This window comes from Drosophila persimilis, unplaced genomic scaffold (assembly GCF_003286085.1).
Source record: "Drosophila persimilis strain 14011-0111.01,24,50 unplaced genomic scaffold, DperRS2 tig00000622-arrow-arrow-pilon, whole genome shotgun sequence".
Lineage (NCBI taxonomy): Eukaryota > Metazoa > Arthropoda > Insecta > Diptera > Drosophilidae > Drosophila > Drosophila persimilis.
Window position 1 is genome coordinate 453,488 of NW_020825326.1, and position 26,230 is coordinate 479,717.

The 26,230-nt window shown below is 47.3% G+C and overlaps 1 protein-coding gene and 2 long non-coding RNA genes across 6 annotated transcripts; 2 read left to right on the forward strand and 1 right to left on the reverse strand.

The window, feature by feature from the left end:
* LOC113566211 lies at positions 1–2,652 on the forward strand. The gene is made up of 3 exons (XR_003408991.1): positions 1–785; positions 857–2,245; positions 2,305–2,652. It is a non-coding gene; the product is annotated as an uncharacterized LOC113566211 (long non-coding RNA).
* Positions 2,653–15,411: 12,759 nt separating this feature from the next.
* On the reverse strand, positions 15,412–19,658 carry LOC113566210. 3 transcript variants are annotated; one of them, XR_003408990.1, is made up of 6 exons: positions 19,580–19,658; positions 19,225–19,525; positions 18,522–19,130; positions 15,821–18,467; positions 15,640–15,761; positions 15,412–15,580 (listed from the first exon to the last, which is right to left on the reverse strand). It is a non-coding gene; the product is annotated as an uncharacterized LOC113566210 (long non-coding RNA). The 3 variants fall into 3 exon arrangements; XR_003408988.1 differs by having other exon boundaries at positions 15,412–15,761; XR_003408989.1 differs by lacking the exons at positions 15,412–15,580; positions 15,640–15,761 and adding an exon at positions 15,763–15,777.
* A 730-nt stretch (positions 19,659–20,388) lies between these two features.
* LOC6604179 (S-phase kinase-associated protein 1) lies at positions 20,389–21,346 on the forward strand. Of its 2 annotated transcripts, none has more exons than XM_026990874.1 (2): positions 20,389–20,442; positions 20,637–21,346. In XM_026990874.1, the coding sequence occupies exon 2, from the start codon at positions 20,653–20,655 to the stop codon at positions 21,139–21,141; it is 489 nt and encodes a 162-aa protein (XP_026846675.1). In that variant the 5' UTR covers positions 20,389–20,442; positions 20,637–20,652; the 3' UTR covers positions 21,142–21,346. The 2 variants fall into 2 exon arrangements, with proteins under 2 accessions (XP_026846675.1, XP_026846674.1); XM_026990873.1 differs by lacking the exon at positions 20,389–20,442 and adding an exon at positions 20,528–20,544.
* Positions 21,347–26,230: the final 4,884 nt, after the last annotated feature.

Sequence of the window (26,230 nt, forward strand, 5' to 3'; positions counted from 1 at the left end):
TGCTGTTCCAAGAAAGGGCATAACAAAAACGTTAATCTTTTTACCTCTCCCTCTACGCCAAGCTTCTCCAGGAATTCCTGACCATTTCGCCCTAGCATGCTGTGTGTAGCGCCTGAATCCAAAAGGCCTCTCATGGACTCTCCCATTATAGAGATTATTACGAAAACTCTCGGGTCTTTTTTGCAACAGCGTTTTACTGAAGCAATCACCTACCTCCTCATAGTTCGCCTTTGCTTAATCCGGAATCTCGCCTTTTTCACCCGAACTGACGGTGCTCGCATACCATCCACTTGTAGTTCAGAAAATATTATATTTCGGGTTTCTAAATAATTTCTTAACCGCTCTTCATATGATAAGTTATTTAATCTAGCATGCAAATAACGTCTATCTAATTCATTTTTCTTCTCTTCTTTCTCTGCGCAGGCCCCCTCTGTGAGCGTTATTCGCTGCTTGGATCGCACTCCTCTTCGCGTTTCCCGCGCAATTCTGGCAGGTCGGGCAATATACTTCGGGCTTTCCACACCGGTAGCAAAAAATTCGCCTCTCCGATGCCATACAGTCTCTAAAGCCATGATTGGTCTGCCCGCAGTTCCAGCAAATCAACTTTTACGGAACACGCCGTGTCACTTGCGCTTTCTTAATGACCTCTGCCTCTTCATTGCTAATCACCCCGCGGCCATAGCTGGTGGCTTTGGTTGATCCTCGCCACGAAGATCTAGCCTTCCTCTTCAGGTGTGCCTCTATTTCCACGCATTCATCCCGTAGTTGGTCTAAGGAATAAACCCGTAAGCCGTAGACGAAACTCGCTATCTCATCTGTGAGTGCCTTTTTGACTTTTTTACCACCTCCTTTTCAGGTGGTCTCCAACCTCGAGGCGAGCTTCCTCATGATATGGAAAAAATCTTTCACACTCTCGTTTGACCGCTGCATTCTTTCCCGCAGTTCTCTCATATGGTCAAGCTCGGACGCCGTGCTTCGGAAACGTGCAATTAGGTCGTCCCTAAGATCCTGCCAAACACCACCGCCATGATCGCGAATGGACTGCCAGTACCATTCCCGCGCGTTTCCTGTAACCAGGTGATAGAATCCCTTGAGAACCTCATCCCACGGGCAGCGACATTGGGATTGTAGGAATTCAATTCGGAACAAAAAATCCTCGACCGTCATTTTGTTGCTGTCCCCGTCGAACGTTACATCCCATTTTTCGTCTCGGCCCACCGTGGCCAAGGTCTATAACCCGGCGGGTTTGAATGCGGAATTCAAACTCGAGGAATTTCACCAGCTCTCTTTCTCTCGCCACAACCCTGACCTGAGTGTCTACGTGCTATCGGGTTTCGCCAATCTCGCGCTTGATTCTCAGCCCGTTTATGCTGCCTACTGGATGCGGTCGCCCCTACTCCTGATGACGGTTCCGGACCAATACCACCTCACCCCAAGCGAGCCAAAAATGGCCCATCTTCCTGGCCTAGACAGCTCCAAGTTCCTCCCGATCTTGATCGAATATCGCCCCGGACGCTTCTCCTATCGGGTCCACTGTTTCGTTTACGCGTGATCGCGTATGATACGGTCGACTACCCCCTTCTTGTGGCATCTGCACTGAGCAACACCAATACTACAACAAAAAATGAACTAAAATCGCTCCTCAACTACGATAAATATATATATAAATAAATAAATACCAAAATAAATATCTAGCAATAAATAAATAGCACTACGCTTTGGACCAATAAATACTCAGATAAATAAATACTTAAATACCGATATAAATATTGCGCCAACTAGCTCCGTTAGCGAGATATATACAATTAAATATTTGAATAAATAATAACATATATGTATATTCGGTCGACACCTAAGACGCTTAAACTTCAAATACATTCAACACAACACAAAACCTAAGAACAAGGACCTAAGGACACGTGACTAGCCGGGACCAGCAACCGCTCCAGTTTCTGCGCTCCACTTGACAGCCCTACGGATATCTACAATTACGTACACCACTTGTGTGACCGGTCACCTACTCTAGTCATCGCTCAAAGCGATAGCCGATAAGCGAGAAGCCTCACGGTGCACGAGCCCACTTTGCTTGTGGTTTATTCCTGTCATCCATCATACCGATCTGCCATGACAACCGATGCATCGCGGGCTGTCTTTACGACTCCCGGGCCACCCATTCCTCACCACATCTCGGCAGACAGACCACAGGTTCAAAGCACGAAAGCGGCCTTTTTTTTTTAGCAAACAGGTGAGAAACTCCAATGAACATTTACTTACCTGACTTACTCTAGCTTATTCCAATATCAGATTCACATCACAGCTCACCAGGCAATGTGTCCGTCGCAAACTTCCTGTTCATTTTTTTTGAACGGCCGTGACTTACGTTCACTTGCGACATCGAATACTGACAAAATGCTCAACTGCCATCCGTAAGTCCCTATCAAATATTTCATATTTACGTTAACTGCCTCCGTCTATCTTTACCTAGCAACGATCACCTTGCGCCATTAAGGATCAGCTTTACGCTCCCCTTAAGCCTGCAGAAGCGACTTATGCCGGGAAAGCTAAAATGCGCTTCGCGAGCTGTAGTTTCATTTTCGTTTCTCCCCTGTTTGTTGAAAACAAAAAAAACGAGGGGGAACGTTGTGAGTTGCTGCGGACACCGCAACTCTACATTTATACCCGATACTAAGTCAGTATGGCTCTCCTCCGGCAGACGCCGCTAATATTAAACGACACGACACAGAGTGCGTGCGAGAGAGACAAAAAATCAGTCTAAGCGTGACATCGGACGCTGCGTAGCCACTGCAAATTGATTTCTTGCTTTTGGCTATACAAATTATCCGATTTGATTGTTTATTTTCTATGATTCTGCGTTTATAGTTTTTTCGTATCCTCTGTAACGAACCCAAAAGGGTTCGCTACAACGCCTCTCTCAACACTCAATAAAGATCCGGCTACTGAATTACAACACCTCGCCCAAAGTGATTCGCTACGCGAACACCCCCCCTCCTCACATAGCCACCGATTGACTGGCGCCGTCTTCGTAACGCTGACCCAACACCAGGTCACACCGACGTCCCCCCACCCCGAGTCCACACAGTCGTTCCATATACACGACGGTAACAACGCCCACCCGATCCACCTCTCTACGACAGGCCGCCCTCCGACGCCGCCCTCAAGGTTCCAACAGATTTCTACAAATTTCTTGTGAACAGAACCCTGGACGTGGCTGAGCTTACGTCAGCCTGAAATAGGATCATCACAAGTGGCGCCCGAGCAGGGACCTGAGGGAACGTCAGCGAGGGTTTGTGGAATAAAACCCCACGGCCACTAGAGCAAGAACACAAGAGAACAACCCAAAGAAAACCCCGACCTCGCGCAATATCAACGCCGAGAGTTGCACAACGAGCAGACGAAAGCGCGACACAGCGACAGAGAAACGCGAACGGTGCCGTCACCCCGAGAAGAAATTCGAAGCGTCAGCCGCGAAGCTCGACACAGTGCCCTAGTGAAGGAAAAGCGCAAGCCCAGCGAAACAGCCAACTCAAGTAACGATCGGAGCGATGGAATCCCACACAGAGGAACAGGCCAGCGGGTATTACCCTGGAGAATTCATCGCCAACCCAGGGGTGATTACCGGCTGGATACACAAACGTCGCCGAGAGGAGCTGGAGTCCTTCGCGGAGGAATTCGGATTCAGCCGCGAGGGGAACGTGGAAGATTTGCGGAGGAGTTTCGCCGAACTAGTCGCCGGGCCACTCGAACACGATGCCTGGGTCAGGCTGTCAGAGCTCGAGCGGCAGTACGCCAGATCGCCAGGACGAGCCAGATCGCCCCAGCCCGACACCTCAGCACCAACAGAGAAGAGGAAGACGGACCCCAAACTCAGCCTACAAGTTCCAGGATTCGTGGAAGGCAAAGCCAGCACCTCACCGACATCGATAACCGCCGAAGATCTACCGAAGCCCCCGCCCCCGGAGCCAAGGCCTTCGCCCATGAGAAGGATCTTGCCGACAGCAGTAGGAAATGGCCCCACAGACGGCCATTACTACAGTCACGCCGCACAGATGGCGGAACGGATCCGAAAGTGGGGAATCCAGTTCGACGGGCAGGACGACCCACTGTCGTTCGTCGAACTACTGGAAGAGCGTGCCCTCTCGTACGGGGTAGACATGAACTACGTGCCGCGAGCCATGGCAGAGCTCCTCACCGACCGAGCCAACCGTTGGTTCCGCACCAGCCGACTCCAGAGCGCCTCATGGGCCGATTTCCGCCAGGAGTTCCTAGCCTTTTTCCTGCCTCCCCGGTACTTCGAGCAATTGGAAGACCAGATCAGGGACCGCAAACAAGCGGTGGGCGAACCGTTTAAGGACTTCGTCATCGAGCTCCGGTTGCTCATGCACCACGCCGGGTACGACGAAGCCAAGGAACTTAGCCGGATCTATGACAACACCCTCCCGGCGTACCAGCTGTATGTGCGAAGGCACGAACTGAGAAGTCTGACGCAACTGACAATGTTGGCCACAGAATTCGAGAGTATCCAGGAGCGGAGCATACCGGCGACCCTCATCCCCCCTCGACAACCACCTAGGTACACACGGCCAGCGGCACAACAAGTGCATAACGAAAACGGGGCGAATCGGGCCCAATACCGAAAGCCCCGCTGGAACACCTCGGAACCCGCAAGGAAGCCGCACCAAGCCGGCGCTTCAGCACAGGAAGCGACACATCGCATGATCACCACCCCCATCGCCAACCCGCACGCAGCCTGTCGACGCTGCGGAGAAGCTGGACATGTATCTCGCGACTGCGCCAACCCATCGATCCTCTTCTGTTGGGAATGCGGCAAGCGCGGAACACGCACCGTGGGCTGCTGCCGCCAGGACCCGTCGGGAAACGACTCGCGTCCCCAGCTGACACGGGAACAGCCGGGCACGACGCTTCCTCAGAAAACCAACTAAGAAACCCGCTACAAGTACACGACGGCCGGATAGTGGCGAGAGTGACCATCGGAGGACGGCGCACGGAAGCCACGGTCGACACCGGGGCGTCCCGAAGTTTCATCAACGCCGACCTCGCCCGCCAACTCGGCCACGACAACGACCTGCGCGACGCTTGCATCCCGATACGCCTAGCCGACGGCTCAGCACGCGAGATAACTGAGATCTTGCTAGCGCGCGTCAAACTAGACGAACAAGAGGTACAGATGCCGCTCTTGGTACTACCCAACATGTTAGAGCAAGCCATCATAGGGATGGATTTCCTGTGCGCCATCGAAACCACAATTAAATGTGGCACCACACGCCTCCATCTCCAGGGCTCCCAACGCCCCCTCCCAAACACGCCGATGATCACCGCCAGCCAAGTACACACCCACGGACCCCAGAACTTGAGACCCCCGCCGCCAACGAACCCTCCGCCACGACACAAGACACGAGCACAAGGAACAAGGAACACAGAATCCATGGCCACAACGAGGCGCACCAGCCCCAGGCTCACCCCGAGAAACTCAAAACTAAGCAAAGCAACGAAGAAAGCGAGCCGGTCTCCCGAGGGCACCGACGCGGTTCCACCAACAATGGGAAAGGAACCCAGGACGCCCCTCCAGAAGACAACCCGGCCCCAGCAACGACAGCCGCCACGCAGCAGCCAGGCGCTCGAGGTACCACCTCCGACCGCCACCCTGGCCCACGAACGTGTCGACACCGCCCTCGACGCGAAAACGACCCCCACGACGCCGACCGACCCGCTACTCCCGCGTCCTCTCAGGCAGGAACCGGGAGAGGCGATCACTGCCGCACGAGGCATCAATCGGAACCCCGCCGCACCTGGAGCCGACACACCATCGGTCGTCACCGACATCACGGAACGCCTTCCGGGCAACACCTCGTACGGCGCCGGCATGCGGCCCAGCACCACGCCTGGAGCCATGTCGGTGAACCTCACCGCCCAAACTAGCCGTCGGTCAAACGCTACGACCGCAATCGTGACCCGCACGTTCGTACATCACGCTGAGTGCAACGTCGCGCAAGCACCCCCCAGGACAACACAGCATGCACCTGGCTTAAACAAAGGATCCAGCAAGTCCAAAACGAACCCCAGAAATACCCGGACTACACGCACGAAAACGGGCAGCTATACCGCTATCTAGGACATGGAGCCGCAAGGTCGAACCCTGTTCGACAGCTGGTGGTTCGAGCAACGGTATCGGACACACCGCCGCGCGCACCACGCACGGGTCTTCGTGACTCTCGTCGGGGAAGAAAGGGGAGGGTGTAACGAACTCGCTACAACGCCTCTCCCAACACCCAATAAAGTTCCGGCTACTAAATTACAACACCTCGCCCAAAGTGATTCGCTACGCGAACACCCCCCCTCCTCACATAGCCACCGATTGACTGGCGCCGTCTTCGTAACGCTGACCCAACACAGGTCACACCGACGTCCCCCCACCCCGAGTCCACACAGTCGTTCCATATACACGACGGTAACAACGCCCACCCGAGCCCCCGATCCACCTCTCTACGACAGGCCGCCCTCCGACGCCGCCCTCAAGGTTCCAACAGATTTCTACAAATTTCTTGTGAACAGACCCCTGGACGTGGCTGAGCTTACCTCAGCCTGAAATAGGATCATCACACCTCAATATTGTAGATGCAACAGATTTTCGTCCTTTGTGGGGGCGGAAGGGGGTGGGGCGAAAGAATTAAATATACGTTTTATAGTGACATCTAAGAGGAGTGTGGATACCAAATTTGGTTACTCTAGCCTTAATAGTCTCTGAGATTTGTGGATGCCCGAGATTTTCGTCCTTTGCGGGGGCGGAAGGGGGTGTGGCGAAAATTTGACACTAAACGGTCAAGGTCCGATATCACAGGAGTGTGGATACCAAATTTGGTTGCTCTAGCTCTTATGGGTTCTGAGATCCTTGAACTCATATTTGGCAATTGGCAAAACCGACCATGAAACCTGTGTGTTAGAGAGAGAGACAGAGCGAGAAAGAATGAAATTGTTTTCTTGATTCAGGCTAAACTAACGATACGATTCAATTCAGATTCTGCAGTTTAAAAGATATGGTCATTCTCTACGATTCTGCGTTTTTGGTTTTCTCATATCTTTAAAATTGTGGATGCCACAGATTTTCGTCCTTTGTGGGGGCGGAAGTGGGCGGGGCGAAGTTTTGAAATATTTTTGTAGCAGTGACATATCACAGAAGTCTAGATCCAAAACATCGTTGCTCTAGCTCTTATAGTCTTTGAGCACTAGGCGCTGAAGGGGACGGACAGACAGACGGGGCTCAATCGACTCGGCTATTGATGCTGATCAAGAATATATATACTCTATGGGGTCGGAAACGATTCCTTCTGGACGTTACACACATCTACTTTTACCACAAATCTAATATACCCCAATACTCATTTTGAGTATCGGGTATAATTACAATAACCGTGGAGGAAGACGAGGCCAAAATCGAGGAAGAGGCCGAGGTAACTCCAACCAAGGTTACAATAATACAATTACAATAAAACTCTCAGAACCCTTTAGGAAACAATCAGTAAATGCAAAGGTTCATTCCATCAATTACAGTCTTAATTTATTTGTCACTTTTTATAATCATTCAACTGAAAATAAACTCACATTCCTAATAGATACTGGTGCAGACATCTCACTTTTAAAAATAAATTCAGATAATTTCAATATTCAAGAAGACAAAATTAGAAACATCCAAGGCATAGGCCAAGGTGTTATAAAATCTCAAGGAACAACTTCAATAGAACTTCAATCAACAAAATATATTATTTCACAGATAAATTCAGATTTTTCAATACCGTGTGATGGGATAATAGGCATTGATTTTATAAAAAATGCAATTGCCAATTAGACTTCAAGCCAAGTGAATACTGGTTTATAATTAGACCTCAAAACTTAAATTATCCTATTTATGTTCCGATAACATATAGTGCTGGCAACAATACAGTTCTTCTGCCAGCCAGATCCCAAGTAATTCGAAAAATAGACATTAATACAGTAAACGATTATATATTTGTTCCTAAACAAGAAATACATAATGGAATTTATGTTGCAAATACAATATCATCATCCAAACATGTCTACATTCGCCTTCTAAACACAACTAATTTCGACCAATTGGTTAATGTGAACAAAATCCTATATGAAAATTTAACAGATTACGACATTCATAACACTAATCCAGAAAATAGAAGCGAACAAGTACTTTCAAAGTTACAGAAAAATTTTCCAGAACAATTCAAAAATCAACTAACAGAATTATGCACCAAGTATAGTGATGTGTTCGGACTGGAAACCGAACCAATAGCGACAAATAATTTTTATAAACAAACACTAAGACTTAAAGATGATGAACCCATTTATATTAAAAACTACAGAAGCCCGCATACCCACGTTGACGAAATTCAAACACAAGTAGGGAAATTAATAAATGACAAAATCGTAGAACCGTCTGTATCCGAGTATAACAGCCCACTCTTGTTAGTTCCGAAAAAATCATTACCAAATACGAAAGAAAAGAAATGGCGATTCGTAATTGAATATCGCCAAATCAACAAAAAACTACTTTCTGATAAATTCCCGCTCCCCAGAATTGATGATATTCTAGACCAACTGGGCAGAGCTAAATACTATTCATGCCTTGACTTAATGTCAGGTTTTCACCAAATCAAACTTGAAGAAAATTCAAGAAATATAACATCTTTTTCAATGAGCAATGGCTAATATCGCTTCACGCGATTACCATTTGATCTTAAAATAGCACCAAATTCATTTCAGAGAATGATGACAATAGCATTCTCCGGTTTAGAACCCTCTCAGGCATTCCTTTATATGGATGACTTAATGGTGATAGGATGTTCCGAAAAACACATGATTAAAAACTTAACTGATGTTTTTAATGTATGTAGGAAATACAACCTAAAGTTGCATCCAGAAAAATGTTAATTTTTCATGCATGAAGTGACATTCTTAGGTCACAAATGCACTGACAAAGGAGTATTGCCAGATGACAAGAAATTTGACGTCATCAAAAATTATCCTGTCCCTCATGATGCGGACAGCGCGAGACGATTTGTAGCATTCTGCAATTATTATCGTCGATTTATAAAAAACTTCGCCGATTATTCACGGCACATAACTAGATTATGTAAACAGAATGTTCCTTTTGAATGGTTAAGTGAATGACAAAACGCATTCCAATACCTTAAAGAAAAGCTTATGTACCCCACATTATTACAATATCCTGATTTTCGCAAAGAATTTTGCATTATAACAGATGCTAGTAGACAAGCTTGCGGAGCGGTTCTAACTCAGAACCGTGACGGAATTTAGCTCCCAATAGCTTATGCATCTCGCTCATTTACAAAAGGGGAAAGCAATAAGAGCACAACAGAACAAGAGTTAGCTGCAATTCATTGGGCAATTACCCATTTCAGACCATATATTTATGGCAAACACTTTACTGTTAAAACGGATCACAGACCATTAACATATCATTTTTCTATGACTAATCCCAGATCGAAATTAACTCGCATGCGGCTAGAACTTGAAGAATATGACTTCACTGTAGAATACCTAAAGGGGAAAGATAATTTTGTAGCAGACGCTCTTTCACGTATTACTATAAAAGAACTCAAAGACATGCAACATAAAGACCTGAAAGTCACTACCAGGCGACAAAGTAGACAAAATAAAAACTGTCCAGTAGAAAAATATGAACTTCTGCCAAGGCAAAGTCATAAAAATGTATCTAAGCCCAACATGAAGTCATTACAAATGATGAAGTACGAAAAGTAGTGACCTTGCGCATAACAGAATCTAAATGTTTATTTAAACATGGAAATAAAATTATCGCAAGAATTGAAGTTAGCGATTTATATACTAATGGATTCTCGACCTAGTTCAGTTCTTCCAAAGGCTCGAAAAAGAGGCCGGTATATTAAAAATCACCCAACTCAAAGTGGCACCGAGCGGAAAGATCTTTGAATCAGTTTCAATAGATTCTTTTAAAAATATGGGCAATGAAATATTAAAATCTTTAAGAGTAGCGCTACACCAGCCGGTGACCCAAATAACAGATGAAAAAGAGATACAACAAATATTGTCTACATAGCATGACGACCCAATTCAAAGAGGCCAGAGTGGCATAACAAGAACGCTAGCGAAAATAAAAAGACACTACTACTGGAAAAATATGACATGTCATATAAAAGAGTACGTATGTACGTAGATGTCAAAAATGTCAAATGTCTAAAACAAAGACGCACACAAAAACTCCTTTGACTCTCACAGAAACACCTGTGAATGCTTTCGATATAGTAATAGTGGATACAGTTGGTCCGCTACCTAAATCAGAAAATGGCAATGAATACATAGTCACATTAATTTGTGACCTTACAAAATATTTAGTAGCCATTCCAATATATTCGAAAACTTCATACTCAATTTTGGTCCAATGAAGACGTTCATCTCGGACATGGGAACAGAGTATAAAAACCAGATTTTATCTGATTTATGCAAGTATATGAAGATCGAGAATCTCACCTCTACTGCATATCATAACCAAACATTAGGGACAATAGAACGAAGTCATCGAACGTTTTATGAATACTTTCGTTCATACATCTCTGCAGACAAAACTGATTGGGATATCTGGATTCACTTATTTCACTTATTGTTTCAACACGACACCATCAGCAACGCATGAGTATTGTCCATACGAACTAGTATTTGGCAGACTACCAAAACAGTTCATAGATTTAAATAGAACTTATTACATAGATCCTATTTACAATTTAGATGACTACTCTAAGGAAATAAAGTTTAGATTAGAAATAGCATACAAAAGAGGTAGAATTATGTTAGAAAAAGCCAAGGCTTATAGGAAATTAGCATACGATGAAAAAACAAGAAATTTTGAATTAAAAGTAGGAGATAAGGTACTTATAAGAAATGAAGCAGGCCACAAATTAGACCCAGTATATTTAGGACCATATATAGTAGAAACGAGGGGAACATTGTGAGTTGCTGCGGAGACCGCAACTCTACATTTATACACGATACTTAGTCAGTATAGCTCTCCTCCGACAGACGCCGCTAATATTAAACGACACGTCAAAGAGTGCGTGCGAGAGAGACAGAAAATCAGTCTGAGCGTGACGTCGTACGAGATACGAGAAAACTATAAACGCAGAATCATAGAGAATAAACATATATATCCGGTTGCGGAATCTGAATCAGATCGGATAATTTATATAGCCAAAAGGAACAAATCAATTTGCAAGATACTCAAAATGAGTATTGGGGTATATTAGATTTGTGGTAAAAGTGGATGTGTGTAACGTCCAGAAGGATTCGTTTCCGACCCCATAGAGTATATATATTCTTGATCAGCATCAATAGCCGAGTCGATTGAGCCCCGTCTGTCTGTCCGTCCCCTTCAGCGCCTAGTGCTCAAAGACTATAAGAGCTAGAGCAACGATGTTTTGGATCTAGACTTCTGTGATATGTCACTGCTACAAAAATATTTCAAAACTTCGCCCCGCCCACTTCCGCCCCCACAAAGGGCGAAAATCTGTGGCATCCACGATTTCAGAGATACGAGAAAACTAAAAACGCAGAATCGTAGAAGATGACTATATCTTCTAGAGTGCAAAATCTGAACCAGATCGTATAATTATTACAGCCAGAATCACGAAAACAATTTCACTCTTTCTCGCTCTGTCTCTCTCTCTAACACACAGGTTTCATGGTCGGTTTTGCCAATTGCCAAATATGAGTTCAAGGATCTCAGAACCCATAAGAGCTAGAGCAACCAAATTTGGTATCCACACTCCTGTGATATCGGACCTTGACCGTTTAGTGTCAAAATTTCGCCACACCCCCTTCCGCCCCCGCAAAGGACGAAAATCTCGGGCATCCACAAATCTCAGAGACTATTAAGGCTAGAGTAACCAAATTTGGTATCCACACTCCTCTTAGATGTCACTATAAAACGTATATTTAATTCTTTCGCCCCACCCCCTTCCGCCCCCACAAAGGACGAAAATCTGTTGCATCTACAATATTGAGGTGTGATGATCCTATTTCAGGCTGAGGTAAGCTCAGCCACGTCCAGGGGTCTGTTCACAAGAAATTTGTAGAAATCTGTTGGAACCTTGAGGGCGGCGTCGGAGGGCGGCCTGTCGTAGAGAGGTGGATCGGGGGCTCGGGTGGGCGTTGTTACCGTCGTGTATATGGAACGACTGTGTGGACTCGGGGTGGGGGGACGTCGGTGTGACCTGTGTTGGGTCAGCGTTACGAAGACGGCGCCAGTCAATCGGTGGCTATGTGAGGAGGGGGGGTGTTCGCGTAGCGAATCACTTTGGGCGAGGTGTTGTAATTTAGTAGCCGGAACTTTATTGGGTGTTGGGAGAGGCGTTGTAGCGAGTTCGTTACACCCTCCCCTTTCTTCCCCGACGAGAGTCACGAAGACCCGTGCGTGGTGCGCGCGGCGGTGTGTCCGATACCGTTGCTCGAACCACCAGCTGTCGAACAGGGTTCGACCTTGCGGCTCCATGTCCTAGATAGCGGTATAGCTGCCCGTTTTCGTGCGTGTAGTCCGGGTATTTCTGGGGTTCGTTTTGGACTTGCTGGATCCTTTGTTTAAGCCAGGTGCATGCTGTGTTGTCCTGGGGGGTGCTTGCGCGACGTTGCACTCAGCGTGATGTACGAACGTGCGGGTCACGATTGCGGTCGTAGCGTTTGACCGACGGCTAGTTTGGGCGGTGAGGTTCACCGACATGGCTCCAGGCGTGGTGCTGGGCCGCATGCCGGCGCCGTACGAGGTGTTGCCCGGAAGGCGTTCCGTGATGTCGGTGACGACCGATGGTGTGTCGGCTCCAGGTGCGGCGGGGTTCCGATTGATGCCTCGTGCGGCAGTGATCGCCTCTCCCGGTTCCTGCCTGAGAGGACGCGGGAGTAGCGGGTCGGTCGGCGTCGTGGGGGTCGTTTTCGCGTCGAGGGCGGTGTCGACACGTTCGTGGGCCAGGGTGGCGGTCGGAGGTGGTACCTCGAGCGCCTGGCTGCTGCGTGGCGGCTGTCGTTGCTGGGGCCGGGTTGTCTTCTGGAGGGGCGTCCTGGGTTCCTTTCCCATTGTTGGTGGAACCGCGTCGGTGCCCTCGGGAGACCGGCTCGCTTTCTTCGTTGCTTTGCTTAGTTTTGAGTTTCTCGGGGTGAGCCTGGGGCTGGTGCGCCTCGTTGTGGCCATGGATTCTGTGTTCCTTGTTCCTTGTGCTCGTGTCTTGTGTCGTGGCGGAGGGTTCGTTGGCGGCGGGGGTCTCAAGTTCTGGGGTCCGTGGGTGTGTACTTGGCTGGCGGTGATCATCGGCGTGTTTGGGAGGGGGCGTTGGGAGCCCTGGAGATGGAGGCGTGTGGCGCCACATTTAATTGTGGTTTCGATGGCGCACAGGAAATCCATCCCTATGATGGCTTGCTCTAACATGTTGGGTAGTACCAAGAGCGGCATCTGTACCTCTTGTTCGTCTAGTTTGACGCGCGCTAGCAAGATCTCAGTTATCTCGCGTGCTGAGCCGTCGGCTAGGCGTATCGGGATGCAAGCGTCGCGCAGGTCGTTGTCGTGGCCGAGTTGGCGGGCGAGGTCGGCGTTGATGAAACTTCGGGACGCCCCGGTGTCGACCGTGGCTTCCGTGCGCCGTCCTCCGATGGTCACTCTCGCCACTATCCGGCCGTCGTGTACTTGTAGCGGGTTTCTTAGTTGGTTTTCTGAGGAAGCGTCGTGCCCGGCTGTTCCCGTGTCAGCTGGGGACGCGAGTCGTTTCCCGACGGGTCCTGGCGGCAGCAGCCCACGGTGCGTGTTCCGCGCTTGCCGCATTCCCAACAGAAGAGGGCAGGGCAGCTCAGAGTATGGCCATTCATCGACTATGTCATCGGCGGTAGTGACGCGGTCATCGACGTGTCAGCAGCTGAGTCATCGATGACCCGTACTGCAGGGTTTTAACGGGTGTATACGTGTGTATGCATGTGTAGCGTTCCGGGCTCTGACGGGGTGCATGAGACCATAAGGTGCTGCAACGAACACGCGATAGGGCAAGAATCGCCCTGGCACCTGCGCCGTCCTCTTGCCCATCGTTTCACGTCCCGACCTTTTTGGCTCACACCCACGCAATTGGAACGAACTCACTCGGAGAGGTTCACGTTGGACAGTCTTCAATGTAGTCGACACTCTCACGAACTTCAGTGTTCCTCGCCAGGAAACCTTCTGGCCAGAATCTGTGGGCTGTATTGCGGGCCGGCTATGAGCAAAATTTACTGCATTAAATCCTATTTGGGAGACCCGCCTTGCTTTTTATACAGGATACTCAAAATGAGTATTGGGGTATATTAGATTTGTGGTGAAAATGGATGTGTGTAACGTCCAGAAGGAATCGTTTCCGACCCCATAAAGTATATATATTCTTGATCAGCATCAACAGCCGAGTCGATTGAGCCCTGTCTGTCTGTCCGTCCGTCCGTCTGTCCGTCCCTATCAGCGCCTAGTGCTCAAAGACATGCTCAAAGATATGTCACTGCTAAAAGTATATTTCAAAACTTTTCCCCGCCCACTTCCGCCCCCACAAAAGGCGAAAATCTGTGGCATCCACAATTTCGACGATACGAGAAAACTAAAAACGCAGAATCGTAGAAGATGACTATATCTTACAGAGTGCAAAATCTGAACCAGATCGTAAAATTATTACAGCCAGAATCACGAAAACAATTTCACTCTTTCTCGCTCTGTCTCACTCTAAAACAGAGGTTTCATAGTCGGTTTTGCCAATTGCAAAATATGAGTTCAAGGATCTCAGAACCCATAAGAGCTAGAGCAACCAAATTTGGTATCCACACTCCTGTGATATCGGACCTTGACCGTTTTTTGTCAAAATATCGACACACCCTCTTCCGCCCTCGCAAAGGACGAAAATCGGGGGCATCCACAAATCTCAGAGACTATTAAGGCTAGAGTAACCAAATTTGGTATCCACACTCCTGTTAGATCTCACTATAAAACGTATATCTCGAAATTTCGCCCCACCCCCTTCCGCCCCCACAAAGGACGAAAATCTGTTGCATCCACAATATTGCAGATTCGAGAAAACTAAAAATGCAGAATCATAGATAAGGACCTGAATTGCTGAATCTGGATCAGATCGGATAATTTGTATAGCCAAAAGCAAGAGATCAATTTGCAGTGGCTACGCAGCGCCCGACGTCACGCTCAGACTGATTTTCTGTCTCTCTCGAACGCACTCTTTGTCGTGTCGTTTAATATTAGCGGCGTCTGCCGGAGGAGAGCCATACTGACTTAGTATCGGATATAACTGTAGAGTTGCGGTGTCCGCAGCAACTCACAACGCTCCCCCTCGTTTTTTTTTTTGTTTTCAACAAACAGGGGAGAAACTAAAATGAAACTACAGCTCGCGAAGCGCATTTTAGCTTTCCCGGCATAAGTCGCTTCTGCAGGCTTAAGGGGAGCGTAAAGCTGATCCTTAATGGCGCATGGTGATCGTTGCTAGGTAAAGATAGACGGAGGCAGTTAACGTAAATATGAAATATTTGATAGGGACTTACGGATTGCAGTTGAGCATTTTGTCAGTGTTCGATGTCGCAAGTGAACGTAAGTCACTGCCGTTCAAAAAAAATGAACAGGAAGTTTGCGACGGACACATTGCCTGGTGAGCTGTGATGTGAATCTGATATTGGAATAAGCTAGAGTAAGTCAGGTAGGTAAATGTTCATTGGAGTTTCTCACCTGTTTGCTAAAAAAAAAAAGGCCGCTTTCGTGCTTTGAACCTGTGGTCTGTCTGCCGAGATGTGGTGAGGAATAGGTGGCCCGGGAGTCGTAAAGACAGCCCGCGATGCATCGGTTGTCATGGCAGATCGGTATGATGGATGACAGGAATAAATCACAAGCAAAGTGGGCTCGTGCACCGTGAGGCTTCTCGCTTATCGGTGTACGTAATTGTAGATATCCGTAGGGCGACTGTCAAGTGGAGCGCAGAAACTGGAGCGGTTGCTGGTCCCGACTAGTCACGTGTCCTTAGGTCCTTGTTCTTAGGTTTTGTGTTGTGTTGAATGTATTTGAAGTTTAAGCGTCTTAGGTGTCGACCGAATATACATATATGTTATTATTTATTCAAATATTTAATTGTATATATCTCGCTAACGGAGCTAGTTGGCGCAATATTTATATCGGTATTTAAGTATCTATTTATCTGAGTACTTATTGGTCCAAAGCGTAGTGCTATTTATTTATTGCTAGATATTTATTTTGGTATTTATTTATTTATATATATATTTATCGTAGTTGAGGAGCGATTTTTAGGAGTTAATTTTTGTTGTAGTATTGGTGTTGCTCAGTGCAGATGCCCCAAGAAGGGGGTAGTCGACCGTATCATACGCGATCACGCGTAAACGAAACAGTGGACCCGATAGGAGAAGCGTCCGGGGCGATATTCGATCAAGATCGGGAGGAACTTGGAGCTGTCCAGGCCAGGAAGATGGGCCATTTTTGGCTCGCTTGGGGTGAGGTGGTATTGGTCCGGAACCGTCATCAGGAGTAGGGGCGACCGCATCCAGTGAGCAGCATAAACGGGCTGAGAATCAAGCGCGAGATTGGCGAAACCCGATAGCACGTAGACACTCAGGTCAGGGTCGTGGCGAGAGAAGGAGAGCTGGTGAAATTCCTCGAGAAGATCCGCATTCAAAACCGCCGGGTTATAGACCTTGGCCACGGTGGGGCCGAGACGAAAAATGGGATGTGACGTTCGACGGGGAAAGCAACAAAATGGCGGTCGAGGATTTTTTGTTCCGAATTGAATTCCTACAATCCCAATGTCGCTGCCCGTGGGATGAGGTTCTCAAGGGATTCTATCACCTGGTTACAGGAAACGCGCGGGAATGGTACTGGCAGTACATTCGCGATCATGGCGGTGGTGTTTGGCATCTCTATAATGGGAGAGTCCATGAGAAGCCTTTTGGATTCAGGCTCTACACACAGCATGCTAGGGCGAAATGGTCAGGAATTCCTGGAGAAGCTTGGCGTAGAGGGAGAGGTAAAAAGATTAACGTTTTTGTTATGCCCTTTCTTGAACAGGAAACTTCCTTGGGGGTAGATTTTTGGCGGGTATTCTCATTGGCTCCTGAGGTGATGGGAGAAGGTCTAGTAGGGGCATCTCACAGATTAGTGGAAGAAGTGCTGGCTGATCAAGTCGCTCACTATGTGGAAGGCCCAGAGAAGGAGATAGTGCAGAAAGAATTGGAGTTGTCGGAAGAGCAGAAGGCAGCCTTGGATCACGTGAAGGCAGAGTTTCTGACTTTCAAAGCTGTAGGCCTGGAGAGGACGTCGAGAGAGAGACTCATAAAATTCAGTTAGTGGAGAAGGCTGAACCTGTAAAGGATCGACATTACCCGCTGTCAACAGCGATGCAAGAAGTGGTGTGTGGGGAGGTGTAAAAAATGTTGGTCATCAACAAGTCATCAAGTACAGTGGTGCGAAGGCCGGGCAAAAATCTTTTTTGTCTCGATGCCCGAAAGCTCAACAAAGTAACCATCAAGGACGCATCAAGGCAGTGGGTGCCTAGAATCGAGGGGATTTTGTCTCGATCAGACGATATACATCTCCAGCGTCGATTTAAAATTCGCTTTTTGGCAAATCGAGCTAGACGAGCAGAGTCGAGCATATACGGCATTCATGGTGCCGGGACGGCCTTTTTACCAGTTTCGTATGATGCCCTTTGGCCTCTGCAACGCTGCACAACGCCTATGTGGACTGGTCGACAAGGTCATTCCGGTAGAGATGCGTTCAAACGTCTATGCGTATCTAGACGACTTGTTGATTATAGACGAGGACTTCGAAACGCACGTGAAGATTCTGCGACAGGTTGCCGAGCGCCTACGAGAAGCGAACCTAACGATAGGGCTGAGTAAATCTCACTTTTGTTAATCTCCTGTGAAGATGGATCCTGATCGCATTCCCGAGCCGCGATCTGTCCGAGAATTGCATAACTTCCTGGGAACTGCGGGCTGGTATCGGCGCTTTATGAAGAACTATGCTGAGATAGCCGTTCCGCCAAGCTAAATTGTCGCCAGAAGAACTACTCGGTGACAGAGAAGGAGTGTCTGGCAGCTTTTATGGCGATCCTAAAGTTCCGTCCGTACGTAGAGCTTCTGCCATTTACAGTCATTACTGACCACGCCAGTCTCAAATGGCTCATGACCCCTGAAAAACCTGGATGGTCGCTTGGCTCGGTGGTCCCTCCAACTACAAGCCATCGATTTCGCCATAGAACACCGGAAAGGAATAGACAATGAAGTGGCAGATACATTGTCGCGCAGTATTGAAGAGGTCGAAGTGGATCCGAGTGGTATCCTGGGTTTCGAAACGGTGGAGTTTGAATCTGAGGAATATCAGGAGTTACAAAATACAATCACAGAGAACCAAGAACGCTTACCCGACCTCCATATTGTTGATGGCATGATATTTAAGCGCATACGGTTTCAACGATTTGACGATCAACTGGAGGGATCCGTCTGGAAATTGTGGGTTCCGAGCACGCTGATGGCCGCACTGATAGACAAAGCACACTTACACATAGAAGACAGTGCACGGTGGAATCGCGAAACCCTTGCATTTATTGCGTCGGCAGTTTTACTGGCCGAACATGGTATTAGAGGTGCGGGATTATATCCGACGGTGTACCGTGTGCAAGGAGTCGAAAGCACAGAATAATCGGATGCAGGTCGGGATGGGGCAAGAGGTGGTCACCGAGCGCCCGTTCCAAAAACTGTACATTGATTTCTTGGGCAAATATCCGAGATCAAAAAACGAAGGTTCCGAAGTTCGCATTCTTGAAGACCATGAACAAGGCCACAGCAAAGGAAGTTGTGAGGTTCTTCGTCCACGAGGTATTTTCCAAGTTTGGAGACGGACAATGGGGGTCACCCATATGAGGACGCCGGTTTATTCTCCGCAGAGTAACGTAGCCGAACGCGTGAATCGCACAGTTCTCAACGCGAGTCGGGCGTATCTGGAAGACGACCACCGGGACTGGGATGCGCATCTGCCGGAGATAGAACTGGCCATTAGGAACTCGGTTCACGAGGCGACGGGCGTAACGCCATTCTTCGCAGTCTTCGGGCAGCAAATGTACTTACATGGGTCATGCTACAAGCTGGCAAAACGACTGCGGTCACTCGGCGAGCAGGACATATCGCTGCTGGAGAGTCAGGACAAGCGACAAATCATCCAAGAGAGGATTCGCGCTAGTCTTCATCAGGCATACGAGCGTAGTGGGGTACGGTATAAGCAGCGAGCTCGGGTGTTCTACGCGCGGCAGAAAAATGTAAGGCACGCCGGCATGTGCTCTAGAGTGTTCCTGAATCCGGTGGTCATGCCCACGCGTATTTTGTCCCTCCAATGACTGACGACATACTCGTGGTGGTGTTCCAGCCCCACCTGAACGATATAGTTTTAAAAGATGGTTTAAGTAATGGCTTAAAATCAATTTACAAAAGGAGTTCGGTCTCGGACGGAGATTTCTTTTCCGCGTTATAAATTTCCGCAATATTCCGAATCAGTTTTTTTCGCCACCCAAGTTAGGGATAGGGATGACAGAAGCAACGATACTTAATCTCGGTATATCGACCAAGGGGTTCTGTGTCCCTTTAACGATAGTTTTGGCTCATCAGAGCCATCACTAAGTATAGCCGTTTCTCCGAAGTACTAAAAGAGTGTGACCACAAAACATCAGATACTCTATTCTGTTCGGATCAGTATGGCCGTTCACAGTAATTTTTGGTATATTTTGAAGTCGATAGTTAGATTTATGATATATTGGTATATTCCATCCATTTTATGGTATATATTAGTATATTTGATCGATTTTTTTTGCAATAATTCCAGTCAGGGTGACCGTTTACGGTATTTTTTAGGTCTAAATTGAACCGACGGTATATTTACGGTATATCGGTATATAATGGAATATTTAGTTAATTTCATCAATCTATTAGATTTAATTTTTAAAGGTATATAGAAATACAATAAAAGCAACTTTTAAGAATAAGCCAGTCAAGTATACAATTGATTCCCTGATCGGATACAATTATGTGGGCATGGCTAAATGTTCTATATAGCTAGTAATATTCCACGGAATATTAAAAACGACGAACATGTAAAACTGAACTTGAATTTGTCTATAAATTTACAGTATATTGTTTAAATGAGACGGTATATTTTGGTATATTTAACGATAAATCCGCGGTAACACTGATTCCAGTCATTTATCTGCGACGCTTCTAAAAACTGAACATTTTGCCTGCAAAAATTCTTTAACACCTTCTCTTGCAGCATTTAACTAAAGAAAATACGTAAAGGTGAGCTTTCAACCAATAAAAAGGATAAAAAACCGAAACATCAGCACTTTTAAACGCTTGTGTAGAGCGAAAAAATATGCACACATAGGAGCACTCGTAAATGTACATATGTATATGCGTGTGCGTGTTTTTCTAGAAAATGTGTTTTGTTTTTTCTATATGCATATATTTCCCACGTTTTTTCCTATTTCTAGGGAGAAAATATCCAAAATGCCCAATATTAAACTGCAGTCCTCGGACGAGGAAATCTTCGATACCGACATCCAGATCGCGAAGTGCTCTGGAACTATCAAGACAATGCTTGAGGATTGTGGAATGGAGGATGATGAGAATGCTATTGTCCCTCTGCCGAATGTGAATTCTACCATTTTGCGTAAAGTTCTGACCTGGGCCCACTACCATAAGGATGATCCTCAGCCCACTGAAGATGACGAGTGCAAGGAAAAGCGCACCGACGACATCATCTCGTGGGACGCCGATTTCCTCAAAGTAGACCAGGGCACACTCTTCGAGCTAATCCTGGCCGCCAATTACCTAGATATCAAGGGTTTGCTCGAGCTGACTTGCAGGACCGTGGCAAACATGATTAAGGGAAAGACTCCAGAGGAGATACGTAAGACTTTTAACATTAAGAAGGACTTCACTCCCGCCGAAGAGGAGCAGGTGCGCAAGGAGAATGAGTGGTGCGAGGAGAAGTGAGAAGGCGTAAAAGGGAAGCGGTTGACCATCAAGCCGCCTTCAGCTGCTGGCTGATTACACAATAATTTAATAATTTTCATTTATTTGATTTATTAACCCTATTCTGCGGTTACTTTGTCATACACTAATTAAAATATGCGAAATTATGTACCCTATGCGTAAGAAAAATAGCTTCACATGAATAAATTTAACCAATCTAAAAAAATTTGTGTTTTATCGTAGTCCAGTGATAGTGTCCCTCGAAAACTTAGTGCGTCGTGGGCACTGCCATCGCAGTATGGGACTTGGCTGCACTTGTCTTACCAGAAGACCTGATGAATGTCGTTTGCAGACACTATGTGTAACACCCAAAAGGGAGCGTTTCCGACCGCATAAAGTATATATATTTTGTATCAGCATCAATATCAATATAACTATATCTGGTCATGTCCTAATCCATGGCTTATGCCACGCGCCCTTCCTCTATTTAAATTTACTGCATCATGTTTCGATATATCCAAGCTTTAATATCTAATAATCAACAATCTCATCTTTCGCTTAAACTAGACTTTAACTTTACTGCGTGTAGATAAATACATATGTAGTAAATACAAGAAAAATTACCACTAACCAAAAACACCAAAACGTTTTGCAAAATCTAGATAAATCAATAAATTATAACTCTTCGTGTAAATATGTATATGATTGTGTTGAGACGGGATACTCTTACTCATGCGGGAATGATGTTATATGCATGTGTGGAGGTAAATATATATATGTATATATATGAACAAGGCTTTAAGTTAACTACCGAGACAAACCTATCAAGGGCTAGACTGTTCAATATTAAATGAGGCATGCTCCAAAAACAGGTAAGTTTACATTTCCACAAATACACCATACAACTCGAAGAGCTCGTGTGCTCCCCGTGTCACCCCCTAAGGGTTAAGCCTATGCGACCGATCAGCTGTTGGCAGTTAGTTCTGTAGGGAAATCACCAACATTTAAGTTACTTAAATCACTAATGAATGCAACAAAACAATAAAGGACGACACGAGAAACAACATAACATTAAATGTGGAAGGTGATTTGCAAGTAAATTGTTTTTTTTGTATGTTTAAATTTACGCGACGCGGGCGGATCGCTGGCCGTGGCTGGTCAGCCCTAAATCTATACACATATATATGTACATATGTATGTATGTTGGTGCGTGTCGGTTTTAACCGGGTGTATACGTGTGTATGCATGTGTAGCGTTCCGGGCTCTGACGGGGTTCATGAGACCATAAGGTGCTGCAACGACAACGCGATCCGGCAAGAATCGCCCTGGCACCAGCGCCGTCCTCTTGCCCATCGTTTCACGTCCCGACCTTTTTGGCTCACACCCACGCAATTGGAACGAACTCACTCGGAGAGGTTAACGTTGGACAGTCTTCAATGTAGTCGACACTCTCACGAACTTCACTGTTCCTCGCCAGGAAACCTTCTGTCCAGAATCTGTGGGCTGTATTGCGGGCCGGCTATGAGCAAAATTTACTTCATTAAATCCTATTTGGCTGGTCAGCCTTCCTTTTTCTTTCTTGTACTCACTTCCAAATTTCGGCTTTAACTATCAAAATCCACGTGGACTCAGCGATGTTACCCTTACGTCCACGCTCTACGATTTCTATAATTCACTCTACGTTTTCTAATAATTTTCACGTCTATTTATCCCTTTTCACCCTTACTAATACATATCTAATAGCTAATCTTATCCTATTCCTTATATCCCCAGTAACGGATCCCAGCTCCCCCCGATATCACCATACACCATCAAGCCCCCCTGGAATTCCGATAGATGGCGCGTCGCTCTCAGACGTGGGCCAACTATCGCTGAGGTGGGACTGGAACACCACCACGAGTATGTCGTCAGTCCTAGGAGGGACAACATACGCGTGGGCATGACCACCGTGTTAAGGACAGGATTAAGGCCCTACATTCTTCTGCCGCGCCCAACGTAGGCCACACCCACACCTCACTACAGTCTCCGGTCTTTGGCGTGGTACACTCCTATGGGACGGCCGTTAAGGACCTCCAAAGCATACGCGTTCTCTTCTACTGGCTTCACTACCCGGCATCGGATGAACTTTGCATTAAAGCACTTGCCAAAGTCACTAAGGACGAAATTTTTGCGGAATACCTCTTGTCCCGGCGTCGCGTAGAACACCCGAGCTCGCTTGTCAAGACTTACCCTTCTACGTCCCTGATGTAGACTCGCGCGAATCCTCTCCTGGATGAGTGGTCGCTTGTCCTCTCTCGCCAGCAGCGATATGTCATGCTCGCCGATTGAACGCAGTCGCTTCGCCAGCTTGTAGCATGACCTATGTTACGCCCGTCGCCTCGTGAACCGAGTTCCTAATGGGCAGTTCTATCTCCGGCATATGCGCATCCAGTCACGGTGGTCGCCTTCCAGATACGCCCGAATCGCGTTCTTTGATCTCGGATATTTGCACAAAAAATCAATATACAGTTTTTGGAACGGGCGCTCGGTGACCACCTCTTGCCCCATCCCGACCTGCATCCGATTATTCTGTGCTTTCGACTCCTTGCACACGGTACACCGTCGGATGTAATCCCGCTTTGTCTATCAACTCGGAACCCACAGTTTCCAGACGGATCCTCCCAGTTGATCGTCGAATCGCTCAAAGCGTATGCGCTTGAATATCATGCCATCAACAATCTGCAGGTCTGGTGGCAATTTAGTTTGGCAGAGAAAAATGCGATAGGCCTCTCGCTCTGCTTGTCATCCCGTTGAAAGAGTACGGCTACCCCATAATGTGAGGCGTCACACTGTGAGTTGAGTGGCTCGTTTTGACTCTTCCGTCAATCTAAATTTCCCTTTTCCCGACTTTTTCAGGGCGTCTGTAAGCGGAAGGGCTATCTCAGCATAGTTCTTCATAAAGCGCCGATACCAGCCCGCAGTTCCCAGGAAGTTATGCAATTCTCGGACAGATCGCGGCTCGGGAATGCGATCAGGATCCATCTTCACAGGAGATTAACAAAAGTGAGATTTACTCAGCCCTATCGTTAGGTTCGCTTCTCGTAGGCGCTCGGCAACCTGTCGCAGAATCTTCACGTGCGTTTCGAAGTCCTCGTCTATAATCAACAAGTCGTCTAGATACGCATAGACGTTTGAACGCATCTCTACCGGAATGACCTTGTCGACCAGTCCACATAGGCGTTGTGCAGCGTTGCAGAGGCCAAAGGGCATCATACGAAACTGGTAAAAAGGCCGTCCCGGCACCATGAATGCCGTATATGCTCGACTCTGCTCGTCTAGCTCGATTTGCCAAAAAGCGAATTTTAAATCGACGCTGGAGATGTATATCGTCTGATCGAGACAAAATCCCCTCGATTCTAGGCACCCACTGCCTTGATGCGTCCTTGATGGTTACTTTGTTGAGCTTTCGGGCATCGAGACAAAAAAGATTTTTGCCCGGCCTTCGCACCACTGTACTTGATGACTTGTTGATGACCAACATTTTTTACACCTCCCCACACACCACTTCTTGCATCGCTGTTGACAGCGGGTAATGTCGATCCTTTACAGGTTCAGCCTTCTCCACTAACTGAATTTTATGAGTCTCTCTCTCGACGTCCTCTCCAGGCCTACAGCTTTGAAAGTCAGAAACTCTGCCTTCACGTGATCCAAGGCTGCCTTCTGCTCTTCCGACAACTCCAATTCTTTCTGCACTATCTCCTTCTCTGGGCCTTCCACATAGTGAGCGACTTGATCAGCCAGCACTTCTTCCACTAATCTGTGAGATGCCCCTACTAGACCTTCTCCCATCACCTCAGGAGCCAATGAGAATACCCGCCAAAAATCTACCCCCAAGGAAGTTTCCTGTTCAAGAAAGGGCATAACAAAAACGTTAATCTTTTTACCTCTCCCTCTACGCCAAGCTTCTCCAGGAATTCCTGACCATTTCGCCCTAGCATGCTGTGTGTAGAGCCTGAATCCAAAAGGCTTCTCATGGACTCTCCCATTATAGAGATGCCAAACACCACCGCCATGATCGCGAATGTACTGCCAGTACCATTCCCGCGCGTTTCCTGTAACCAGGTGATAGAATCCCTTGAGAACCTCATCCCACGGGCAGCGACATTGGGATTGTAGGAATTCAATTCGGAACAAAAAATCCTCGACCGCCATTTTGTTGCTTTCCCCGTCGAACGTCACATCCCATTTTTCGTCTCGGCCCCACCGTGGCCAAGGTCTATAACCCGGCGGTTTTGAATGCGGATCTTCTCGAGGAATTTCACCAGCTCTCCTTCTCTCGCCACGACCCTGACCTGAGTGTCTACGTGCTATCGGGTTTCGCCAATCTCGCGCTTGATTCTCAGCCCGTTTATGCTGCTCACTGGATGCGGTCGTCCCTACTCCTGAAGACGGTTCCGGACCAATACCACCTCACCCCAAGCGAGCCAAAAATGGCCATTCTTCCTGGCCTGGACAGCTCCAAGTTCCTCCCGACCTTGATCGAATATCGCCCCGGACGCTTCTCCTATCGGGTCCACTGTTTCGTTTACGCGTGATCGCGTATGATACGGTCGACTACCCCCTTCTTGTGGCATCTGCACTGAGCAACACCAATACTACAACAAACGAGGGGGAACGTTGTGAGTTGCTGCGGACACCGCAACTCTACAGTTATACCCGATACTAAGTCAGTATGGCTCTCCTCCGTCAGACGCCGCTAATATTAAAGGACACGACAAAGAGTGCGAGAGAGACAGAAAATCAGTCTGAGCGTGACGTCGGGCGCTGCGTAGCCACTGCAAATTGATTTCTTGCTTTTGGCTACAAAAATGATCCGATCTGATCCAGATTTATCAGCCGGATAGATATTGTCATTCTCTATGATTCTGCGTTTTTAGTTTTCTCAAATCTGCAATATTGTGGATGCAACAGATTTTCGTCTTTTGTGTGGGCGGAAGGGGGTGGGGCGAAATTTTGAGATATACGTTTTATAGTGAGATCTAACAGAAGTGCGGATACCAAATTTGGTTACTCTAGCCTTAATAGTCTCTGAGATTTATGAATATCCCCAGATTTTCATCCTTTGCGGGGG